This window comes from Grus americana, chromosome 3 (genome assembly GCF_028858705.1).
Source record: "Grus americana isolate bGruAme1 chromosome 3, bGruAme1.mat, whole genome shotgun sequence".
Taxonomy (NCBI): Eukaryota; Metazoa; Chordata; class Aves; order Gruiformes; family Gruidae; genus Grus; species Grus americana.
The window spans coordinates 562,085-582,516 of NC_072854.1; the positions used below are offsets into that span (position 1 = coordinate 562,085).

A 20,432-nucleotide genomic window follows, 5' to 3' on the forward strand; every position below is an offset into this window, starting at 1 on the left:
GCAAACGTGACGCTCCCCGGTGATCCAGGCTTCGTGTGTAACATGCTCCCCGACGGAGACGTGTATTCATCCCGTCCCTTCCCTCCCACGGTTTGGGACCCGGGACCTCTCAGGAGGCGACGACTTCCATCCCGCCATCCCACGCGCTGCCACGGGCTCCCCCCACCGCCCCGGGCTGCCCCGCGGTGCAGCCCCTGCGCCGGCACCGCCGCCGGTGCAGACGCTCGGTCACTGGAGGATGCCCGCGGCTCTGCCGCCGGACGGGGGGGGGCTTGGCTGGGAACCCCCGGGCTCTCACCCGCGCCAGGCGCCGGGACGTCCCCCCGGCACGATGCAAACTGCCCGTCCCTCGCGCCGCCGGTCAGCAGGAGGAAGACCCCGACGCCTGCACAGCTGCAACGGCCCGCACCACGCCAGCAGGTCCCCGAGCACGGCCATCGGCAGGACATTCCTGTCTCGGCGCTCGAACCCGCCTGCAGCTGCGGCCAAAGGCGCCGCGGGTCCCAATTCAGCAAATTCATCCGAAAGCACACGGAGACGACCACGAAACCTTCCCGGTCCCCGCGGGCGCGCTGTGTTTGGCAGGCTAAAGCTAACACGCCGCACCAGGTTATCATCACTTCCCTTCCCTTCTTGACAGCTCATTCACAATATTTATATTCAGCTAAATCTGTGGCCACCACGTCTGTTTATTTTCTCTCTCCCCGAGGGCTGTAGGTACCCAGCGAGCACTTTCCGCCGAGAACCGAGGCCACGTATCGGTTCAGACAGGAAGAAAAGCTGAGGGCTGGTTTCGGGTTTTATCACTCCTTTCCATTCATCACCCTTGATAAATATTTATAGATGCATTAGGGCACTCAGCTCCTTCCACTAAAAATAACATTCCTAAGCACCAAGGGACAAAAAAAAAAAAGGAATGGAATCACTAGTGATTGGGACTGACGACAACGTTTTTGAAGCAGCTATGGCAGAAAAGGCGCGGTGAGCTGCCAGCCGCAGACTGCGCGGCTCGGCCGTTTCTCTTCGTTTTAAGCAAAACGGAACTCGGCTCCCCCGAGTGAACGCAGAGGTGCCAATCGGAGCCCAGCAGCGGTCGCCCCTGAATCCCCGAAATTTCTGGACGGTCTGGAGAGACGCGGTGCCGGGACTGCCAGTGGCCCGTCCCCGCCGCCGCCGCTCCTTCGGCCGTGCATCCCCGCACCGTGACGCCTGCTCCCGGGACCACACGCGACACGGCACGCGGCGGCAGCCAGACACCGACAGGCAGCGCAGGATTTTGGGAACTGGGTTTTTTGAAGGCAGCATCCCCTTCGTGCCACGCGCGAGGGACCCCAGGAGGCTCCGCACCCGTCCTTTCGTGCATACTGAGGGGCAGGAGTCAAGAGAAATAACCCGCTAGTGACGCGATGATGACACCGCTTGGGAGGAAATAAAGAAGATGCGTACGCTTAACAGGAGCAGGGAGTGTTCGCTTTCCTTTTTTCTTTTTTTTTTTTTTTAAACCTCCCATAAATTGCAGAGTTTGATGGGGCAATGTCTGAATACCGTTAGTAACAGATGGAGGAAAACGGGACATGCAATGGCCGAGGAGACGAGTGCCCACGGGCAGAGCCCTCGGGGTGGTTCGGAGGAAGCCGCTGTCGTCAGCAGGTGGTGGAGATCGGTCGCAGTTGCACGATGGTGAACGTATCAGCGGAAACGCGCCTCTTCCACGGGACGGGAGACGCCTCTCGGCCGTGAGCGTAGCCCTCCGTGCCTGCGCCGTGGGAAACACACAACGCGCCGTCAGCGCCCGCCGAGAGCGGAGCTCCGGCCCCGCTGTTCACGGCCCCGCTGAGCTCCTGTGCCGGGACCTCCTGAACCTGCTGGCCGGGGCTCTGCGTCTCCGGGGCCTCGGCAAGCTCCGCGTGCACCGGGCGTGCAGCGCCCGCCGCGATCTCACCCAGACCCCAGAGCTCCTCACCTCGGGCCCCAGGGGAACAGAGGAACCGGAGCTGACGCGCTTGACTCTGCAAGCCAAGGGGAGGTTGGTGCCGGGCGCTGTTCCCCAGAATTGCCGAGGTCTGGTGACAGAAAGCCCCCGACGCTGCTGCCCATCCCAGCCCCCTCCGTCGTCAGTGGGCGGCCGGAGCCCCCGGTGCGGCTTGGCCTGCCCCTGCCCCCCCCGAGGTTCAGGAGGACCCATCACAGGTCCTAGCACCACCGACGGGAACGCAAGGAACTGGAGAAGAACCGCCACTGGTTTTGGATTTTTTTCGTTCACTGACATGTCTGGTTACATTCTTTCTGGAGGATAAAGAAACCTGAAAGTAGCTCTTTTTCAGCTGTCTCTAATTCAGCGCTCGTCAGCACCGGCCCTTGGTGTTGTTGGAGGCACGGCCGGGCTTCTCGGGGAACACGGAGCTTCTCATCTCCAGATCAGCGGCTACGGGGTGACCAGGGTCAAAGCCACCCTTTTCTCCAAAGCCATTAGAGCTAAAGGGACATTAAGAAAAAGCCACACAGAGCCAGTGTAACAGCTCTCCGTTGCTGGCTTCCTCTCTAATGGTATAATTTCACTCCTTCTTGAGTTACCAGATTGCTTCCCAGATGAGGCAGGACTTGAATTTCTAATGTAAAAAACTATCACAAAAACTCCCCGGCCACTTTCGGGTTATCTCTATCCGGCACTAGAATGGCAGGGAGGCAGAAAGGGCAGAGCCCCTTTTTTTTTTTCTCCTTTGCAAACCCCCTTTAGAGGACAACCGGGCTGGTTTTGTCATGCAAAGTTGCGTCTGAGATCCATCGCGACTAATTCGTCCGGCCCGCTATCACCGCGGGCTGGGTCTGGGCTGGTAAGTTAAAGACAACGGACCTTGTCCCGTCCGCCTTCTACAGGTAACCGACCTCCCGTGCAAAGGGACAGCTCCTCCTCCTCCTCCTCCTCCAAAGAGGAAGAAGAAGGTTTCCGACCACGCCAGCCCCCGTCCCTTTCCGGCTCATTACGCGCGTGTCCGCGCCGCGTCCTTCTGCCAGGAGAAGGCTCCTTCTCCCCCCGGGAGGGGCGAAAGGTGGGCACCGCGGCTACGGCGGATACCCAGGGAGCGCACGGGGAGTGCGGACACCCGATCCGGTGCCTCCCACGGGCGGCTCGGATGGGGAAGATAGGGATCTCGGAGGCATTGTCAGCGCGGGGCCGGGGCTCGCTGCCTTCACACCGCCCCATGCTCTCCAGCCACCTGTTTGGATATCCATCTGGCGTGCCTTATTATAACTTACAGCGCAGGCTCTTTGAGGGTAGAGATCGTATTTTTAGTACATCTGGAGAGTGTCCATCACAATAAGGTCCTGTTTCCTGGCTGAGGCCTCTCGGTATAGAAGCTATACGAATAAAACAGCAGATAATGCTGCTCTCGCTGGAGTTAATGATGTTTTCCCACTGTCTGCAGCAGGAGCAAAATTGGGTCTTAACAAGAAAAAAACCGAACGTCCTTTTGAACGGTTGCGGAGCGATGGGCGGGGGGAACCTTCCTTGCGCGGCGCGGGAGATAAAGGCCAAGGGCAGGAGGTGACAGGGACCTGGTCCTCGGCATTGCAACGGTGCCCACAGAGCAGCGCTGCTGGAGAGGGCAAGAAGAAAGATACCCGTCCTTACCTGAACCGCTGCGCAGCCTGCCGTCGTCCCTCTAACCTGCAACACAGGGGAAAGGCGCGTTTAGCAAGGAGGTAACTTTATTTCCCGTAAAATGAAAAGACCCACCCGCCCCAACCTCTTCTTGCTCTAACGGGAATCTCCTCCGAGGACGGCGAACAGCTTTCCAGGCATGGGGATGAACGGCAAGTCCTGTGAAACAGCAGGCGGGTAGAGACGTGCTCCCGACCCCGCCGAATCCCAGACACGCCAGCGTCGCTGGGAGCGCCCAGTCCAACCCCCCCAGCGCAGGGCCAGCACCCCAGGCTGCTCGGGACCTCGACCCACCGGGTTTTGGGTACCCGCAACTCTGGGCAACCCGTGCAGCGTCTGACCAGCCTCACGCTAAAGACGTATTTCTTACGTTTAAACAGAATCCCCCTGAGCCCATCGCCCCTCGCCTTTCCCCTGGGTGCCGCTGAGAAGACTCTGGCTCAGTTTTCTCTACTCTGTTCCATCAGTGGTTTACACACGTTGATCCCAGCTCTTTCAGCCTCTCCTCGTGTGACAGACCCTTCAATGCCTTAATCGTTGCTATCGCTGGACTCTCTCCAGTCTGTCCGTGTCCCTCGTGGACTGGGGAGCCCGGCACTGGGCCCAGCACTCCCGGGGTGGGCCCAGCACTCCCGGGGTGGGCTCACCAGCGCTGAGCAGAGGGGCAGGATCATCCCCTCCCTCGGCTGGCAATGCTTTGCCTAAAGCAGCCCAGGACGCCACTCGTGTTCGCCGCACAGGGGCACGTCGCTGGCTCATGGTCAACTCAGTGTCCACCAGGACCCCCAGGTTCTTCCCTGCAAAGCCGCGTGCTGGTGACCTCCAGCCTGTCCTGGTGCCTGGGGTTGTTCCCAGGATTTGTTTCCCCGACATAAGAAGGACATGGAGCTGTTGGGGCCAGGCCAGAGGAGGCCACGGAGATGAGGCAAGGGCTGGAGCACCTCTGCTCTGGAGACCTCAGGCTGAGAGAGTTGGGCTGGTTCAGCCTGGAGAAGAGAAGGCTGCGGGGAGACCTTAGAGCCCCTTCCAGTCCCTGCAGGGGCTCCAGGAAAGCTGGAGAGGGGCTGGTGCCAAGGGCAGGGAGTGACAGGCCAAGGGGCATGGCCTGAAGCTGCAGGAGGGGAGATGGAGATGGGATGTGAGGCAGAAATCCTTCCCTGTGAGGGTGCTGAGGCCCTGGCACAGGGTGCCCAGAGAAGCTGGGGCTGCCCCTGGCTCCCTGGCAGTGTTCAAGGCCAGGTTGGATGGGGCTTTGGGCAAGCTGGGCTAGTGGAGGGTGTCCCTGCCCATGGCAGGGGTGGCACTGGGTGGGCTGTGGGGTCCCTGCCCACCCAAACCCGTTGGGGATTTGGTGATTCTGTGACTTTGTGCTTCTCCTTGCTGAACTACGTGAGGTTCCTGCCAGCCCGTTCCTCCGGCCTGTTGAGGTCCCTCTGGATGGCAGCACGACCTCTGGGGTATCGGCCGCTCCTCCCAGTTCGGTGTCACCTGCAAACCTGCCGGGGATGGACTCTGTCCTGCCCTCCAAGAGCAGATGGCTGCACGGACTCCAGTTCTGATCAGCACGGGCAGGTGTATTTCAAATTGGATATTTTTGTCTAACAAATTTTATGTGGCTGCAAACCACGCGCTTCCTTCCAGCAGTTTGAGAGAGCAGATGGCGGCACTTTTGTCCCTTTTCTAGCGGTTCGGGGGTTATAAAATCCAAATGGCCAACGCATGAAGGGACCAGCTCACGGAGAGTCTCATTTCAGGTGGTGCTGTCACGGGTCCACCGCGGTCACCAACAGGAACACGCCGTCTTGGAGAGGGGCAGCAGGACCACGGCAAACAGCGACTGCAGGACGCCCAAGCGGGCATCTGACCTGCAGTGACGTCTGGCACACGTGTAACGTATGGACACGTACCGCCAGGTTTCAAAAGGGGCAACACAAAGAGTGGCTGAGGCTGGCCGCACCGCCCTGGGGTGACGTCTGACGCGATGGGACGGACGCGGCTTTGCCAGCTCCCGGCTGTGCTCTTCCGTGCCAGGAAAGCCATGCAGACATCTTCTCTGGAGATGCTGCTTCATTTGTACTCCTGACCACAAAAGACACAGCCAACTCGGAGTCTTCCCGAATGATTTCATCCTGCTAAAGCCGTACCACGCCGCTGCCGCATCAAGTGCAGGAACGTCAGCCTCTCCAGCGGGGAAGCGAGTTCTGAGGTTGATTAACGGGGACGCAGAGAAATACGAAATGACTTTGTGAAGAAACTTGTGAGGAAGCCCAAGGGCGATGCTGTCCCTAGGAAACGCACGGCAGCAGCGTCCCTGTGTCTCCCTTGCCTACGCCGCTGCGGAAGCTGGGGAATACACGAGCTACGAGTAATTTTAATTCCTGTCCATGCAGGATGGGAAGAAGTAACGGGCTGAGGCTGCGGGGAGGGAGAGCTTTGCCGAGGCAGGGATGCACGCAGCGTCCCTGTGCAAAGAGCGCAGTCGGGGCAGGTGGAGCTCGGCGCGGGTACAGGGGCCGTCGGACGTGCCGCAGCGTCCCGGCCGTGGGTGCCCACGCGGGGCAGAGGGCAGGCGCTTTCCTGACGCCCGCCCAAACCCCGGAGCCGGACTCACAGTCACCACGCCTGCTCTGGGGTCCGGAGCAGCCCCGGCAGCGTGCGCGCTCTGCAGCAGCACCGCAGCTTAGGTATTGATCGGTCCTTGGGTTTTCTGCCAGATTTTTATCTCACTAACTCTGTGACATTAAGAAATCGCTTACTCCCTGGCAGAGGTGATATTTACATTCCACACGAAGGCTTTTGGACCAAGTTCTGCTTTTGGTTACACGTCTCCGTCCCCCCCCCAACTCCGATGCTGCTGCAATGAGTAACAGAGCTGAATGTGTCTTACTACGTCTCCGCTACCATACATCACATTTCAGCTCCTCGAAAATCCCCCTTTCCCTATTTCCCATGCAAGACACAATGCACATTTGGTAAAAAGCAGACGGGTCATCTGCTAAGCATCTAAACTATTTAACTGAAGAGGAATGTTCTAGGGCAAAGAGGGTCCTGTGATTTAGAGCCAATGCAGTTCTGCTTTGAAAACTCCCGTTTTAGCTGAAATCAATCTCGCTGCACTTTTTCCTACAAACTTGTAATGTCTAATAGCGATGCACTTCATCACGCAAAGTTACAACGTCTAACGGTGACGGACACGCCATCAGGACGCAGAGCGTTTCCACACTCCCGAACGCTTTGCAGAACTCGCTGGACAGGAAAACTCGGGCAGAGCAGCTCTTGCGGTGAGAAACGCGAGCCCGGTCCCTCCAGCTCAGCCAGAAGGAAAATGTGCGTACAACAGGAAAAGGATAAAAAGTTCCAGTTTGTTGATGCTGAAATTAGGTTTGGCTCAAGCGAGACAAATGCTCGGGCTGATTCAAACCTGTCCAAGTCCGCTTCTCACACTTCGGCGTAGAACGCAGAAAGCAAAAGCCGGGAGCCCCCGAGCGAGGTCCCTGCCCCAGGAGGGTCCGGGAGCTGCTTGTTTGTTCGCCCGCGCAGCGCGGCAGGAGGAGCGGCTCTCCTGCAGGCCCCTCCGACTCAACCGTACGCCGCACGGTCGTTCGCGAGCCTCGGGGCCGCGCTCCGCACCCGCGACGATCACGTCCAGCCCCGGGAATAACGCTGCTAGCACGTGGCGCGGAGCGGCTGGCACCGCGGGCAGACGTGGTCTGGGCAGGGTCAGCGTCCAGCCCTGCACACCGGGGGCCGCAGAGATGAGAGCGCCCCGTGAAACCCCGCTCGGCCACGGCACTGCCCACGGGGGTTACCACCGGCACAGCGATTCCCAACGTTTGTCCAGCCAAGGTCACAGGAGGCGGCGGCTCAGCAGATGACGGTCCCACCGCCCAGGAGCGTCGCTGGGAACCAGCCCACGCTGCGCGTCCTTTCTGACATTCATCCGAACTGGATTTCTCGCGGCACTCAAAGTGACTCCTCCTCCTCTTACGCATCCCAGAGATCCGTGCGTGACCTTTGCCGAAAGAAAAACATTCTCGAGAGCTGAATACGCACGCTGAAGAAACCCTGGCCATGACGGCATCTCGAGCCACGGCAGCTGATGGAGCGAGCGACCTGGCAGCGCGGCGATGACGGGGCGGGCAGCTAAACCTGTGCCGTGTCTGCAGGTGCCGCGGCAGCGCCGTGGGCTGCTTCCACCCGGAGCCATCCGCACCCAGAGCCCTCGCTGGCGGCTCCAAACGGAGCCGGCAAACTGAGCTCCTGCAGAGGAGCGGGTCCGAAACGCTCCACAGCTCCGAGAACGGAGTTTGTCCTCTTACCTCGGTCCTTCCCGTTCTGCATTTTTTCTGTTTCTTCGTCATCTTCTTCCTCCGCTTCAAAAAAAAAAGAAAAAAAGAAAGCAGACATGAGCCGAGGCGGTGAGAGAGGGGGTACCTGGGGAGGGCTTCTGCAGGAAGGAGAACTGGGCAGGGGTGCGGGGGGGGACGGGTGCTCGGGGCCCCCAGGGCAGCTGGACGGAAGCCACGGTGGCACGGTGCCTGCTCACCGCTGGCCGCAGAACCGTCCCCACTCCGTCCTGCTCGGACGGGTAGGGGCTGGGGAAGGGCCGCAGCCCCTCGGGCACTGCACAGTGTCCGCAGCGGGAAGGGGCCCCGGCTTTTGGGCTGAGGTCAAGCCTAAGGAGGAAATGCGGAAATGGTTTCTGGCGAGGCGAAAGCCTCAGAGGGTCCCCCCTGGCGTGGCAGCGTTTGCCCGCGCACGGCGTCCCGTGAGAACCGGCGGGGCAGAGCTGCGTAACTGGTGACCGGCTGTGCCCCCAGCGCCCGGCGCTCGTTTTACGTCCGAGAGCTGGCGGTTCGTTAAATTTAACTCCGGTGAAGTTGAAGAGCATTTCTGGCCGGGCTCGTATTTACGTAGCAGGGAGCGGGAGCAGAAGGTCACGTTGTTCTGCAGGAGGTGGCTCCTATCGCTGCGCGCGACCGCGCGGTGAGACCCGTGCCCGCGGGCAGCGGTCGTTACGAGCAGCGACACCCAGCTCCGCCCGCCCCGCAGCCCGCTGAGAGCAAAGGGAGGGGGAGACCCCCCTCAGGAACGGCACCGTTTGCAAACCCCGAAGCGTTTTGAGCTGATCTGACCAAAGGGGACCTTCCGAGCGCTCGCTCTCTGCGCCGCTCTGACAGCGGGGCCCGTGAGACGCCGGAGTCACACAACCTCTGCCCGCTCAGCGCCGGCTGCCAACGAGTCCTCGGCGTCAGCGCAGAGGAGATGACTGACAAAACCAAACGCGTGTTTGATAACGAGAGATGTGACCCGGAGCTCAGCGGTCGCTGCGGGTCCTGAACGCGCCTCCGGGTCGGCAGCGTGGCGGGGCAGGCGCGGCACGCCCGGGCGCAGTTTGACCCCGGTGGGAGTAAAACCGGCGTCGGTGCTCCCCAGGCGCAGGAGAAGGGGGACGGTCAGCGCGTCTCTGGACGCCCACCCGGGCAGGGGTGACCCTCGGCGGCGCTTCCTTCCCACGGGAATCCGTTCCCCGAGCTGGTGCGGAGGCACGGAGGCGCACGGAGGCGTGGGCGGTGCACGCACCGTGTCTCACAAAAGGCTGCAAACACAATGCCGGCAGCTATATCGGGCGAGCCCGGGGCTGGAGGAGGTGTCTGTTCTCACAGCTTACCTCCGGGACAACGGGTGTTAAACCCACCGACTCTCATCAGCTGAGGATAACTCATGCCCTTCCTAATCTACACAAACAAAATGCTTTCAGATACTCGCAAGGGAGCCTGCTTTAGTATCCGTGTATCCTCACGTAGGAGACGGTAATTAATTCCATTTTCGCTCCCCGGTGAAGCATCGCTGCTTTGCAGGCTCCCCGGCAAGCCCGAAGGGGCTGTCGGTAGCCCTCGCCCGGCTGCTGGCACGTGCCAAGCTCCGGGGGCTCTCAGAGGAGGGCAGGATTGCCGCGGGCCCCGCCGACCCGGACAGACCCTGAGCTCGGCCACGGCGCTGCGACGGCGCTCTTCTATTAAAAGCAAAAAAATAAATTACTGCAGACATCTGTTTTGGGCAGAGGGTTTGTTCAGCGGGTTTCAGCCCGGAGGGAAGCGAGCTGTGCGTCTCCAGCGTGGTGATTTATGGCAGAAACAGAGGGCCCTTCCCTGCAATGGCACCAGCGACGCTGCTGTCATACATGAAAGACTTTATTAACTCACAGCTGCCTGTGCAGCCAAGACACGGGGCTTAGGCTGGGCGAATTTACTGCTTAGCAGTAAAATATCAACCCGGTTTATAACTGCGACTTCTCCATCAAGGGCAGCGGGAACAAAAAGCCCAACTGGTTTTAACGTGGAGCTTGATAAGTTTATGGGGGGATTATATGATGCAACTACCGGATACAGCACAGGGGCTGGGGGAGGCGCGAAACGGAAACCGTGAGGTTCAGTCTGAATGCAGAATGCCCTGCTTCTTTCTCAAAAGAGAAGGCAGCCCACAAGCAAGCTGCTGGAACCCAAAATGATTGCATGCTCCATCGCCGACCAAGCTCGAGAGCCGCGGGGTGCATCCCTGGGTGGCCGGAGCCGCTCCGGTCCCATCAGGGTGTTTACCTCCACCGGCACAGTGACAAGGCACAAAGGGAATAATTATCTTTTTTTCCACATCGCTGTTTAATCCTTTGTTGCAACTGGCAACGCGCACACTCACTACACCGTTGTGGTTACGGCATCTGACGGGGATTCACCGCAGAGGAGTCTCATCTGCGCTCAAGGATCGCCCTCGCTGAGCCAGAGTTTGGGGAAAATCACTCAAAAATCTGCCCCGGCTCCGACGTCCCACGGTGGGGCTGGGAAGCGGCACTTGAGGCCAGCGCGTGGTGCGGGTCCGGCGCGCGGGGCTCTGGAGCAGCTGCTCGGCGCTGTTACGTCGATGCGTGCCGCAGCGCGGGAGCTAGACCTGAGGCTGCTTTGGGAACCGCCGCCGGTGCGGTCGGCCAGGGCTGTGTCCGCAGAGCGCTGCCTTGGCCATTGGTGGCAAAATCACGGGAAAGCCTGGTCAGAGGGTACCTGGAGCTCTCAGCGACATCAGCTATAAAAATTATTTTTTCATTTCATCACTGAAAAAGTGAACACCTAACCTCACCGTGCGCTTTAAGTAGTTTTTATAAAAAGTAAACCTAAAGACAAATCTCCCACTTGTGGCTTCAAGCTCTCCTTTTCCTGCTGCGCAGATGCGCCGCTCCGCTAGAGTCAGAGAACAGAGTGACCTCAACTCCCCCTTCCCTGCTCGCCCTGCGACACCTGGGGAAGGAGGAGGTAGAGGAGGGGAGAACGGAGGAGTGAGGCTGAGCCTGGGAAAAAAGAGGTGGGGGGGGAGAAGGTGTTTTAGGTTTTGCCTTTGATTCCCACCATCCTGCTCTTCAGGTGAACGCTTACCTGAGTGAAGCTCCTTCACCAGCGATGACATGGTGTTGGTGATGGAATCGGCCGCTACCAGCAGGTCGTTGCGGAGGTTCCTCCTCGTACCTGGGAGCAGAGCAGAGACACAAACGGCGGAATCGCACGTGCCACGCCGCCAGCGCCCGACCTCCTCGCGCCACGCCGCTCAGCCGTGCATCCCCCGCCAGCGGGGTCCCCCCTCGGGACAGAGCTGGGACGCGCAGCGGAGGGCAGGGCCCCATCGAAGCGCCTCGGTTAGCGCGATGGTGACCTGCTCGGCACCAGCCCAGTTCCGCCCGGCTGCCTGCCCGGCTGTTTGGGTCCTTAGCTATCGCGCCGCTCTCCCCCTTGACGAGGACAGCTCGTACGGCAGCTCCAGGGCAGGTGCTGCTCCCCGCACAATGGGAGTCGGTGCTGGGTGCTGGGTGCTGGGTGCTGGGTGCTGGCCGTGGCGTGGCTCGTCCATGCTCTTTGTGCAGAGTCGTCATCGCTGCCGGCTCCTCTGACGCAACCGATACGGCTGAGGTTTGAGGGGAACACAGGATGAGTTCTTGCCCCCTGCAGAGCTCCCCTCGGGCATCGCTGGAGGAAGCACTGCTCCTCCTCCTCGGCGTGCCCCGCACCCGGGGGCACAGCACCCTGCCATCACCCCCAGTCACACCGACCTGCGCGCTTCCAGCCCGGACACTCGGCCGGTTTGAGCCTCTGCCCAAGGGGCCCGCGCGCCCCGTCACCAACCCGAACACCCGCCCGGGCTCTGCAGGAAGGAGTGGGAGCAGCGAGGGGCCGCCGTCTGCAGAGCCACCCCCCACGAGCTGAGCGAGGGCAGGAGGAGCTGCCGCGCCTCGGGGACGATGCTTGCTGCCGCTTGCTGCCTCTTGCTGACGCTGGGAAGACAACGATCTTCTTCGCCATCTACTCTGGTTCGCCGTGCCGGTCCCTCCGGCGGAGCCAGCCACGTTTTTGTGGCAGAGCGTCCTGCCGACCGCAGCCCGGTTTTGCAGCACCCCCCCCGTCCCCGCCGAGCCCCTTTCCCTCCGGCACCTTTCTGCGCTGCACTGCTTCAGTTTTATTGGAGGCTTTGATGGCGCGGGGCGACGTTTGCTGCCCCGGCAGCTGGTCTGTAGCCAGTCTCTCGGGTTTTGGAGCCGACGGCCCCGAGCTGAAGCTTTGCTGGGAGCAGGTCCCCGCGAGGGTTCACTCCCCCACCTCCGCCGTCCCGTGCTGTAACTGCGCGCAGAAGGGGACTTTGGGCGGCCCGTGATCCCAAGAGGCACCAGATGTCCGCACCGGCGCAGCCTCTGGGAGCCCCGCTTTGATGGCGAGCGCCTGACAGCGCTCTAAGATCTCGGCGTTTGGGATCCCGTCCTGCCAAGGACTCCAGCGAGGGCATGAAGACAACACATGTGGAATCGCCGGAGACATCTGATGTGACATTTTGCAGCTGTACTGAACTGCAGCAATGACAACTGTACATTACACGTTTACTTTCGTTTGAAGTCGGGTGCCTCTTTCATCCCAGCCGTGCTGCTTTAATCTCCCTAATGCCGTGCTGGTTTCTGCTCCGTCCTTGGCTGGGGTGCATCCAGAGTGCCCGCTCCTACATTTTCCATATGGATTTTAGCACTGTTTGAGCCCTGCCAGAGCACGCTACCGAGCTGACCTGCTTTCCGTCAGCATCCTTCTCCTCCGGGTTAGGTTCCCCGCTGACCAGCACCGCTCCCGAGGCAGCAGCAAGGTGCTGGGTGTTCCTGCGCGTGCACAAACAGCGTGCAATTCCCAGGGAAAAAAATGCAGATTGTGGCCGACGAGCCCGGGACCGGTGACGTAGGGGACTCCTCTGCTCCTCCTGCACCACGGAGGTTACGTCATCCGGGTCTCCAGACGTCCCGGGTCGTGTCACCGCATGTGCCAGCGAAGCACGGCCACCCCTGCCCGGCGCTACTCTGGGGAGTGAAGGTTGTAAATTCCAGCCCGTGTCTCCTGTGGGGCAGGTGAATAACGGTAACGAGCTCGTCTGGACATCTACGTGCAGAAGCCGCCCGAAGCCCCCCTGGCTGGAGGCGTTCAGTTACGTTAGATTGTGAAAAGACAGAAATTTTACCCTGTTTCCTGTGTTCTCCACTCGCCTTGAATTTGTCTGATTAATATGAAATAGCACTAATTGTGCTGATTGCCTTGCTGGAAGGATCATTCCAGGAAACGTATTAGGGAGTCTGTTGGCCGTTTTTCTCTTGCGCAGGTCGTTCCGGTAGCCGAGCAAGCCATCCCTGTGGCCATCACGAGAGGAGCTCTCACCTTTCTGTGGGCAGCGGGGGCTCGTCTGCGTCTGGGAAACCCCGAGCGACCGTTTCCTTCTCTTTCAAGAGGATGAACAGCAGCACGAGTTTTCCGGTTAGGTGGTGGCCTCTGTATCTATTCCAGCCAGAATGCCATCGCCGCCTTTTATTCTGATACTGTGTGACTCCGTTCTCCCTCTGGCCAAGCGGAGGATCAAGAGATCAGCTCCGGAGGAAGCTTATCTAACCTTAAGACTATATGATCGAGATCACTGGGATTCAGGTCTTTACAGGCTTCCCTCTCTCAACGTTCCCGTGCTGACGGGGAAGCTCGCAGAAGACTCGTGCCCTGGGAGGAAGGACGAGACGTCGACATTCCTGCCCGCTGCGAGGTCACGGCAGCGAGAGGTGGAACAGCACCGAGCTCTTCGCTCCCCTTTCCTCCTCTCTCCCACCGTGACATTTGATAAGGATCTGGTGGATATGCAAAACTCAGCAAAACTAATTGAAGTGTTTTTGTTACCCCCCCCTCCCCAAACCATAAGGTAAGTGCACTGCGGGCGTTGCCTATGGATTCGTCGCTTCCGGGCAGTCACCACCACCGCCGGCACCAAGCTGCTGGGATGCGGCTGCCGCACCAGTCCTTAGCCCAGCCCCAAATAGTTTTATCCCACACCTGGTTCATCGTAACGTCTATCTGAGATGCTGTCAGGTGTTAAAAACCTAGAAAAACCAAGATTTCACTTTGGGCAATATCAACAGGTCCCGACGAAGACCAGCCCCTTACGAAGCAGTCATTCAGGTAAAAGGCATGAACGAGCCCTTGATTAATTACATCAGCTTCTGCCGGAGCCAGGAGACTGAGGAAGGCGGCTCTGATGGTTGTAAACCGTGCAGAGAGGGGTTTGCTGTGTCATGGCTTTTGCCTGTGTCTCCAAAGAAAAAACCAGATGGGTAGAGAGCAAATTTGGATGCCAAAGCAGTGCTGTAAAATGAAAAAAAATCAAGTAGGACTGTTAATGTACTACTATAATCACGCGCTCATTCCTCCTAGCAGCAGAAAGGAGATCATTTCGTCTCTTTGTGCTTTCCTAATTAAAAAAGGAAAGGGGAAAACGATGAACCAGATAGAGCAGATTTTCCCAGTAACCGGCAGGACTCATTGCGCTGCTGTTCCACTTTCCACAGCCCGGAAAAAGAAAGCCAATCTGCAAAGGGGGGAAGGAGAGGCAGCTGCCAAAGAAATCAGTTGAGAGCTCTCGGCTGTACCATCAAACTTGTTGTAGAGATGAAGAGGAGGCGACTGGACCACCCACAGCAACAGATGGAGTGTTGTGCCTCTGGTATTTGGCATCCTGCCTCCCTGGAAATGCCTGCTTCTGCTGTCGTTTCTGGAAGTGTTTAGAGAGATGAGGAGCTTGTTCCTACCGATGGGATCGGAAAAAGGCAGATCCTGCTCACGGATGAGTTGTAGATACTCGGTGTTTTCAGGCGGATGTCCTCCATCACCTGGCCTGTTCACCGGCCGAAGTTCTGGAGAACAAGTAACAGCCCTTCCCTCCGTCGAGTACGCTGGGGGCCGAGGGCTTGCAGTCCTCGCTGCAGCACTCCAGGCATTAAATGCCAATTAGAAGCATTCACCGATACTTCCTGCTCCTCCGCTCCCATTTTGCAGCCTCTTTCCTCACCTTCTTCTGGCAGCAGCCCATTTAGGCAAGGAAGATCATTCCAGAAGGATATATCCTACGAGCAGCCGAGGAACGCAAATTGTTATTTAAAGTCTGTTTGGTTTCGAGATACATCATCAGTTCTGGGAAGTTTATTTTGATGTTTTCTTTGTTTTGAAAAAGAGACTGTCCATCTGACAAAGGTATTTGACGCTAATATTCATGATCTTCCCTACGCAGAATGAGAAAACACCACCTCCGCTTTTGTGATTCCATATGATACAACTCGTCATCGTTTGAAGAAATGAGCAACTTCACCTCTGGAACAAGTCGAGGGCTCTCGTGTGCTGCGAAGGACCAACGCACAAGAGAGGCTGCAGCACCCCGGCTCTACGGCTCTGGGACTTCCCGCGGGTACCAAGCATCCGTAGGAAGAGTCGCTGCCCGTCATTGCCTGTGCATTAGGGAGAGGTGGATTTTCTGTCCTTCCTTCTTTGATTGTCAATAAGAGGACTACGAAATACGAGTGGATGTCCATCTCCAGAAACGTGGCGCATGTTCAGAAACAAGCTCTGTGTCTGCCAAGGTACCCGGGCAGACCAGGTCCTGCTGCTGTTTTTCTCACAGCTCTACATCCCAGGATATTTCTGGAGTACTAAAGATGAAGACTTCTGGACCAAAACGGGCAAAAGAGAAGGAAAGAGCGCATAAACCCCGAGTGACACCACTCCTGAGGAATACAGGCACCCGTTCCTACTGGGAATGGCTTCCTTCCCCACGAGCAGAGCTGAAGAGGTAGGACTGAGGAATAACTCATTTCCCCTGCTCTGCAGTGAGATGGTCCCTGAAGGTAAAAAATATTTGCCAAGTTTCTTGACATCAGCCTGACAGTCATGTCTTTGCTTGCCGCCTTCCAAGGTCGCCAGGTAGTCAAAGCTCTTCGGTGTTTGAGGAGGAGGCGGTGGTCTGCATTGAGCTGAACAAGTTTCCATTTCTTCGGGTTGCCTTCAAATTTTGGAGCCCTTCTTGAGCCCACAATGGCTTTGACATGGAAAAGTTTGACTTCTTTGAAATGCGTGACTGTAAAACTTTTTTTTTTTTTAAAAAGCAACAGCAGCTAAGTATAAACTCACACTACCTACAGAAGTTGGGGAATAAAAATATGTGTGTCAACTGCTGCCCTGATTTTCTACAAAGCGCGATAAGCTGTATTATTTGCAATCGGACGGCTTACCCATTTGATCCAACTGTGCCGATTTTACCGAAGAACTGGAGGACAAGGTGGACAGCGAGGAATACAGCTGAAACTACCTGGCAGTCCGGTGCTTCTCATGGCTACTTAGGGAGCGGTCGGCAGCAATGGGTTTAGGCCAGAAAGTGATATTTTTTACAAATGCTGAGGGGAGTAACAAGTAGAAAAGGTGCAAAAGAAGGAGCTCTGACTATTGCAGCAAGAAGAAGTTCATTGTCCTGTGTGTCCTGCTGCTTCTTTGTTATGGTCTTCTCCTCCTTCTCCTCCCCCTCCCTCTTCTCTCTTCTCTTCTCTTCTCTTCTCTTCTCTTCTCTTCTCTTCTCTTCTCTTCTCTTCTCTTCTCTTCTCTTCTCTTCTCTTCTCTTCTCTTCTCTCTCCTCTCCTCTCCTCTCCTCTCCTCTCCTCTCCTCTCCTCTCCTCTCCTCTCCTCTCCTCTCCTCCATCCATTTCTCACGTTTAGCACTTTTTCTTCTCCCCAGCAGATCGACTGAGCTCTTCAGCAGATGTGCACAGCCACCAACCGCTATGTTAGAGCAGCCTTCACCAAGTTCTGCTGCAAAATTTCAGCTTCCTTTCTGTCTCATTACCAGCAGAGAGGTGAGTAGCTGTTAGATAAATATTTTGCATAAGAGGACTGCTTGCTTTCCTGCTTTTGGTCATTAAACTGCTTTTTTCCACCAATTTTCTTTTCCTTCCAATTTTCCTCTTGGAAATCATAGCACAGTTCAACCACCAGAATTGTAAACATGACTAGTTTTTAAAATCACAGAATCACAGAATCACAGAATATCCTGAGTTGGAAGGGACCCATAAGGATCATCGAGTCCAACTCCTGGCTCCACCCAGGACCAGCCAAATCAGAGCATATGACTGAGAGCGTTATCCAGACGCTTCTTGAACTCAGTCAAGCTCGGTGCTGTGACCACTTCCCTGGGGAGCCTGTTCCAGTGCCCGACCACCCTCTCGGTGAAGAACCTTTTCCTGATACCCAACCTAAACCTCCCCGTCACAGCTTCATTCCGTTCCCTCGGGTTCGGTCACTGGTCACCACAGGGAGATCAGCGCCTGCCCCTTCACTCTCCCTTGTGGTGTCCCCATCTTTGGTGCCCTCCTTTGGACACTCTCCAATAGGTTTATGTCCTTTTTGTGCTGTGGTGCCCAAGCCTGCACGCAGTACTTGAGGTGAGGCTGCACCAGTGCAGTGTTGAGTGGGACAATCCCTTCCCTAGACCGGCTAGCGATGCCGTGCTTGATGCACCCCAGGGTACGGTTGGCCTTCCTGGCAGCCTGGCTACACTCTTGACTCACGTTCAACTTGCTGTCGGCCAAGACCCCCAAGTGCCTTTCAGCACGGCTGCTCTCCAGCGTCTCATGGCCCAGTCTGTGTGTACAGCCAGGGTTGCCCCTTCCCAGGCGCAGAATCCGGCACTTGCCCTTGTTAAACCTCACGCGGGTGGTGATTGCCCAGATCTGAACTGAATGCTTGCCTGTTACATTGCTTGCGGGCGTAACTTTCTGGGAGGGAAGATCCCTTCCTTGGAGGGAAGATCATGATCACAGAAATCATTTCATTAAGTTGTAAAGGTTAAAAATGTGCCCCTGATCTCTTTGGTCTAGAGCACAGGAAAGGGGTTCACAATTATTGGTGCGTTATGCTTCTGCTGTACATCGAATCCCAGAGCCCCCAACGGGTTTAGGTGGGCAGGGACCTCCCAGCCCACCCAGTGCCACCCCTGCCATGGGCAGGGACACCCTCCACTAGCCCAGGTTGCCCAAAGCCCCATCCAACCTGGCCTTGAACCCTGCCAGGGAGCCAGGGGCAGCCCCAGCTTCTCTGGGCACCCTGTGCCAGGGCCTCAGCACCCTCACAGGGAAGAATTTCTTCCTTCTATCTAGTCTGAATCTCCCCTCTTTTCCGGGAAGATGGCAGGACTAACCCCAGGTGTGGTTCTGCTCAGTGTGACACTCACCTTGTGTGAAAGCTTCCTGCACGTCTCCCCCGACGCCTGCGAGCGAGTCCTGTGGGACGTGAGTTGGGGTAGAGCCGGCGGAGGTGGATCTGACGGGCATGGGCATGGGGCGGCCGGCTCCGTGGGTGGGCGAGGAGTGTGCCGAGCCCACTGCTTGCGCCTGCACGGGAGACACGAGACACAGTTTCCAAATTTTTTACTTTTTTTTTTTTGTTTTTGGGTCAATGTCTAAAAATAATACTGGAAAAAAAAATGCATAAGGAAAGACGCTTCACCAAAACACTCTCAATTTGAGTAATACGTGATGCATGATCGGTAGATGTCGTGGGAGGACCCCGCGGCGGTGGCGCAGCGCATCACGCGTCGGGCACCCAAGGTTGGGCCGCACGTGGTGCTCACAGCTGCGCTGCCTCTGGCGCAGGATCTGACCCACGGCTTCCGTACCATACGCTCACCGTGCCACCGGCCAGACGTCAACCTGGACAAACCCCGGGGGGGCACGGGGCGACCTCCCTGGCCCTGGGCTCCCGTCAGCGCTTGGCACCTGCCCGTCCTTCCCGCAGGACGCAGTGAGGAGACCCCCACAGCTCCGCGGTGCCACCGAGGCTCTGCTGAAGGTCCATCCCCTTCTCTCATTTATTTTTACATATTTCATATGTTTTTATATATTTTATATATTTGTGTTCATTACTAAAATAGTGATTTTTTTACATTTTTTTATTTATTTTACATTCTCTTCCAGCCAAACCCGCCCCATCTCTGTCGTGCCGCTCCAAGATCCTCACGAGCAGCTTCTGCATCGCGGGTGCCGGTGCCTTGCTAGAGAAAACTTCCGGAGCTGCCCTACGGCTCTCCACGGACGGCGAGTGATGGTCCCAAGGGTCGTTTAGGTGCTGCCTATGGACTCAAAGTCTGCCGAATTTCATAGCGAATCACAAACAAATAAAAAATATTTTTTTCTCTGTGGTTTGAAGGTTCAGAGAAAACTGTTTTAATATTCACTCGGGCAAAACTCCCGCTGGCTTCAAAGACGACGCTGCCCAGCAAAGCGTCCGGAGCACAACGGAGGTTAGGCACTGGAGCGATGAGCAGGGAAAGGAGAGGCACCGACGAACGTGCGCGGGGCAGATCAATCGAGGAGACTACGGACGTGCGCTTATTGGCTCCGTGTTTTCAAAAAAATCATCCCACTTCAGTACTCGGCACGCGGTGCCAGCAGCAGAGCGAGCAAGGCGGCGTTCATCACGCGATGCACCTCGCCGTGGCTGAGGACGTCTGCAGGGAGCCCGGGTGCTCAGGGCAGGGGGGCTGCACAGCCCGGCCGGGCCCCTCGTCCCCGGGAGCCGCTCGCTCCCCCGCGTCCATCCTCGCCGCCCGGGAGCGAAGACGTCACCCTTCCCCGAGCATCGGCCATTATTTACGAGTGCTCTGAATGGGCACAGGGCTACTTCCTTGTTCATAATCTGGTTATTCTCTGCAGCCACTCGTGCCTTTCAACAGCCTCTGAGCCCTCTGGCTCAATTACAGAGTTATTAGTGATTAGAACCCTTTGCCAGCAAGGGTTTATGATCTGCGACTGTATATATATATGTAAGCACGGTCCCTGTGCTGCCCTTGATTAAAGGAAAGCTACTTATAAATAATTGCACACTGAGGGCATTAAAACCGTACAACCCCTCCGAGCAAATACCTGGTTTGTTTGTGCCATTTGCTTTGTCGTCTTTTTTTAAGCCTGTTCATCGTTTGCTCCCTTTGACGTGCATCAGTTACCGGGGCAACCCGGCCGGCGCAGCGGTGATGCTGCACAGTGACACCGCTGGCACCCTGCGCAGCCGGTCCTCGCGCTGCCGCAGGGCGCAGCATCCGCGGCCGACACGTTTCAGCCAGGTCACATCGAGCGCTGCCCTGCTGCAAGGTGCTGCTCCCCCCCGGAGCACCCAGGACCGGGATGCTGCTCGGGACCGCGTGGGGACGGCCGCAGCTCCTGGCTGGTGCCTGTCTCCCTGCCAGCCCGAAGTTGATATTCTTATTAATATGGAAACCTGGTCATATGTAAAATTGTCATTTTGAAACTGTGTTAATAATAGGGGGATTTAAAGAAGTGAGTAAAATATTCTTGTGACAGGGGTGTCTGCAGGGGAGAGGGCTGCAGGAGGGACACGGCATCTTTCGA

At 57.4% G+C, this 20,432-nt stretch overlaps 1 protein-coding gene and 1 long non-coding RNA gene across 18 annotated transcripts in view; one reads left to right on the plus strand and one right to left on the minus strand.

Annotated features, from left to right (window-relative positions):
- Positions 1–1,349: 1,349 nt before the first annotated feature.
- DTNB (dystrobrevin beta) overlaps positions 1,350–20,432 on the minus strand; it is a 204,876-nt gene continuing 185,793 nt past the window's right edge. For 9 of the 16 annotated variants that reach the window (XM_054820027.1, XM_054820025.1, XM_054820023.1 and 6 more), the window contains 3 exons: positions 18,260–18,419; positions 11,089–11,178; positions 10,305–10,741 (listed from right to left, as the gene is read on the minus strand). In XM_054820027.1, coding sequence (XP_054676002.1) covers positions 10,575–10,741; positions 11,089–11,178; positions 18,260–18,419 — 417 coding nt within the window. In that variant the 3' untranslated portion in view covers positions 10,305–10,574. Of the gene's footprint in view, positions 1,757–3,634; positions 3,671–7,983; positions 8,038–10,304; positions 10,742–11,088; positions 11,179–16,687; positions 18,420–20,432 lie in introns of those variants that run through there. The other 7 variants (XM_054820029.1, XM_054820026.1, XM_054820031.1 and 4 more) reach the window with 5 other exon arrangements.
- On the plus strand, positions 7,959–19,972 carry LOC129204323 (uncharacterized). Of its 2 annotated transcripts, none has more exons than XR_008576332.1 (3): positions 7,959–8,082; positions 16,772–16,886; positions 19,002–19,972. It is a non-coding gene; the product is annotated as an uncharacterized LOC129204323 (long non-coding RNA). The 2 variants fall into 2 exon arrangements; XR_008576333.1 differs by having other exon boundaries at positions 8,002–8,082; positions 16,769–16,886.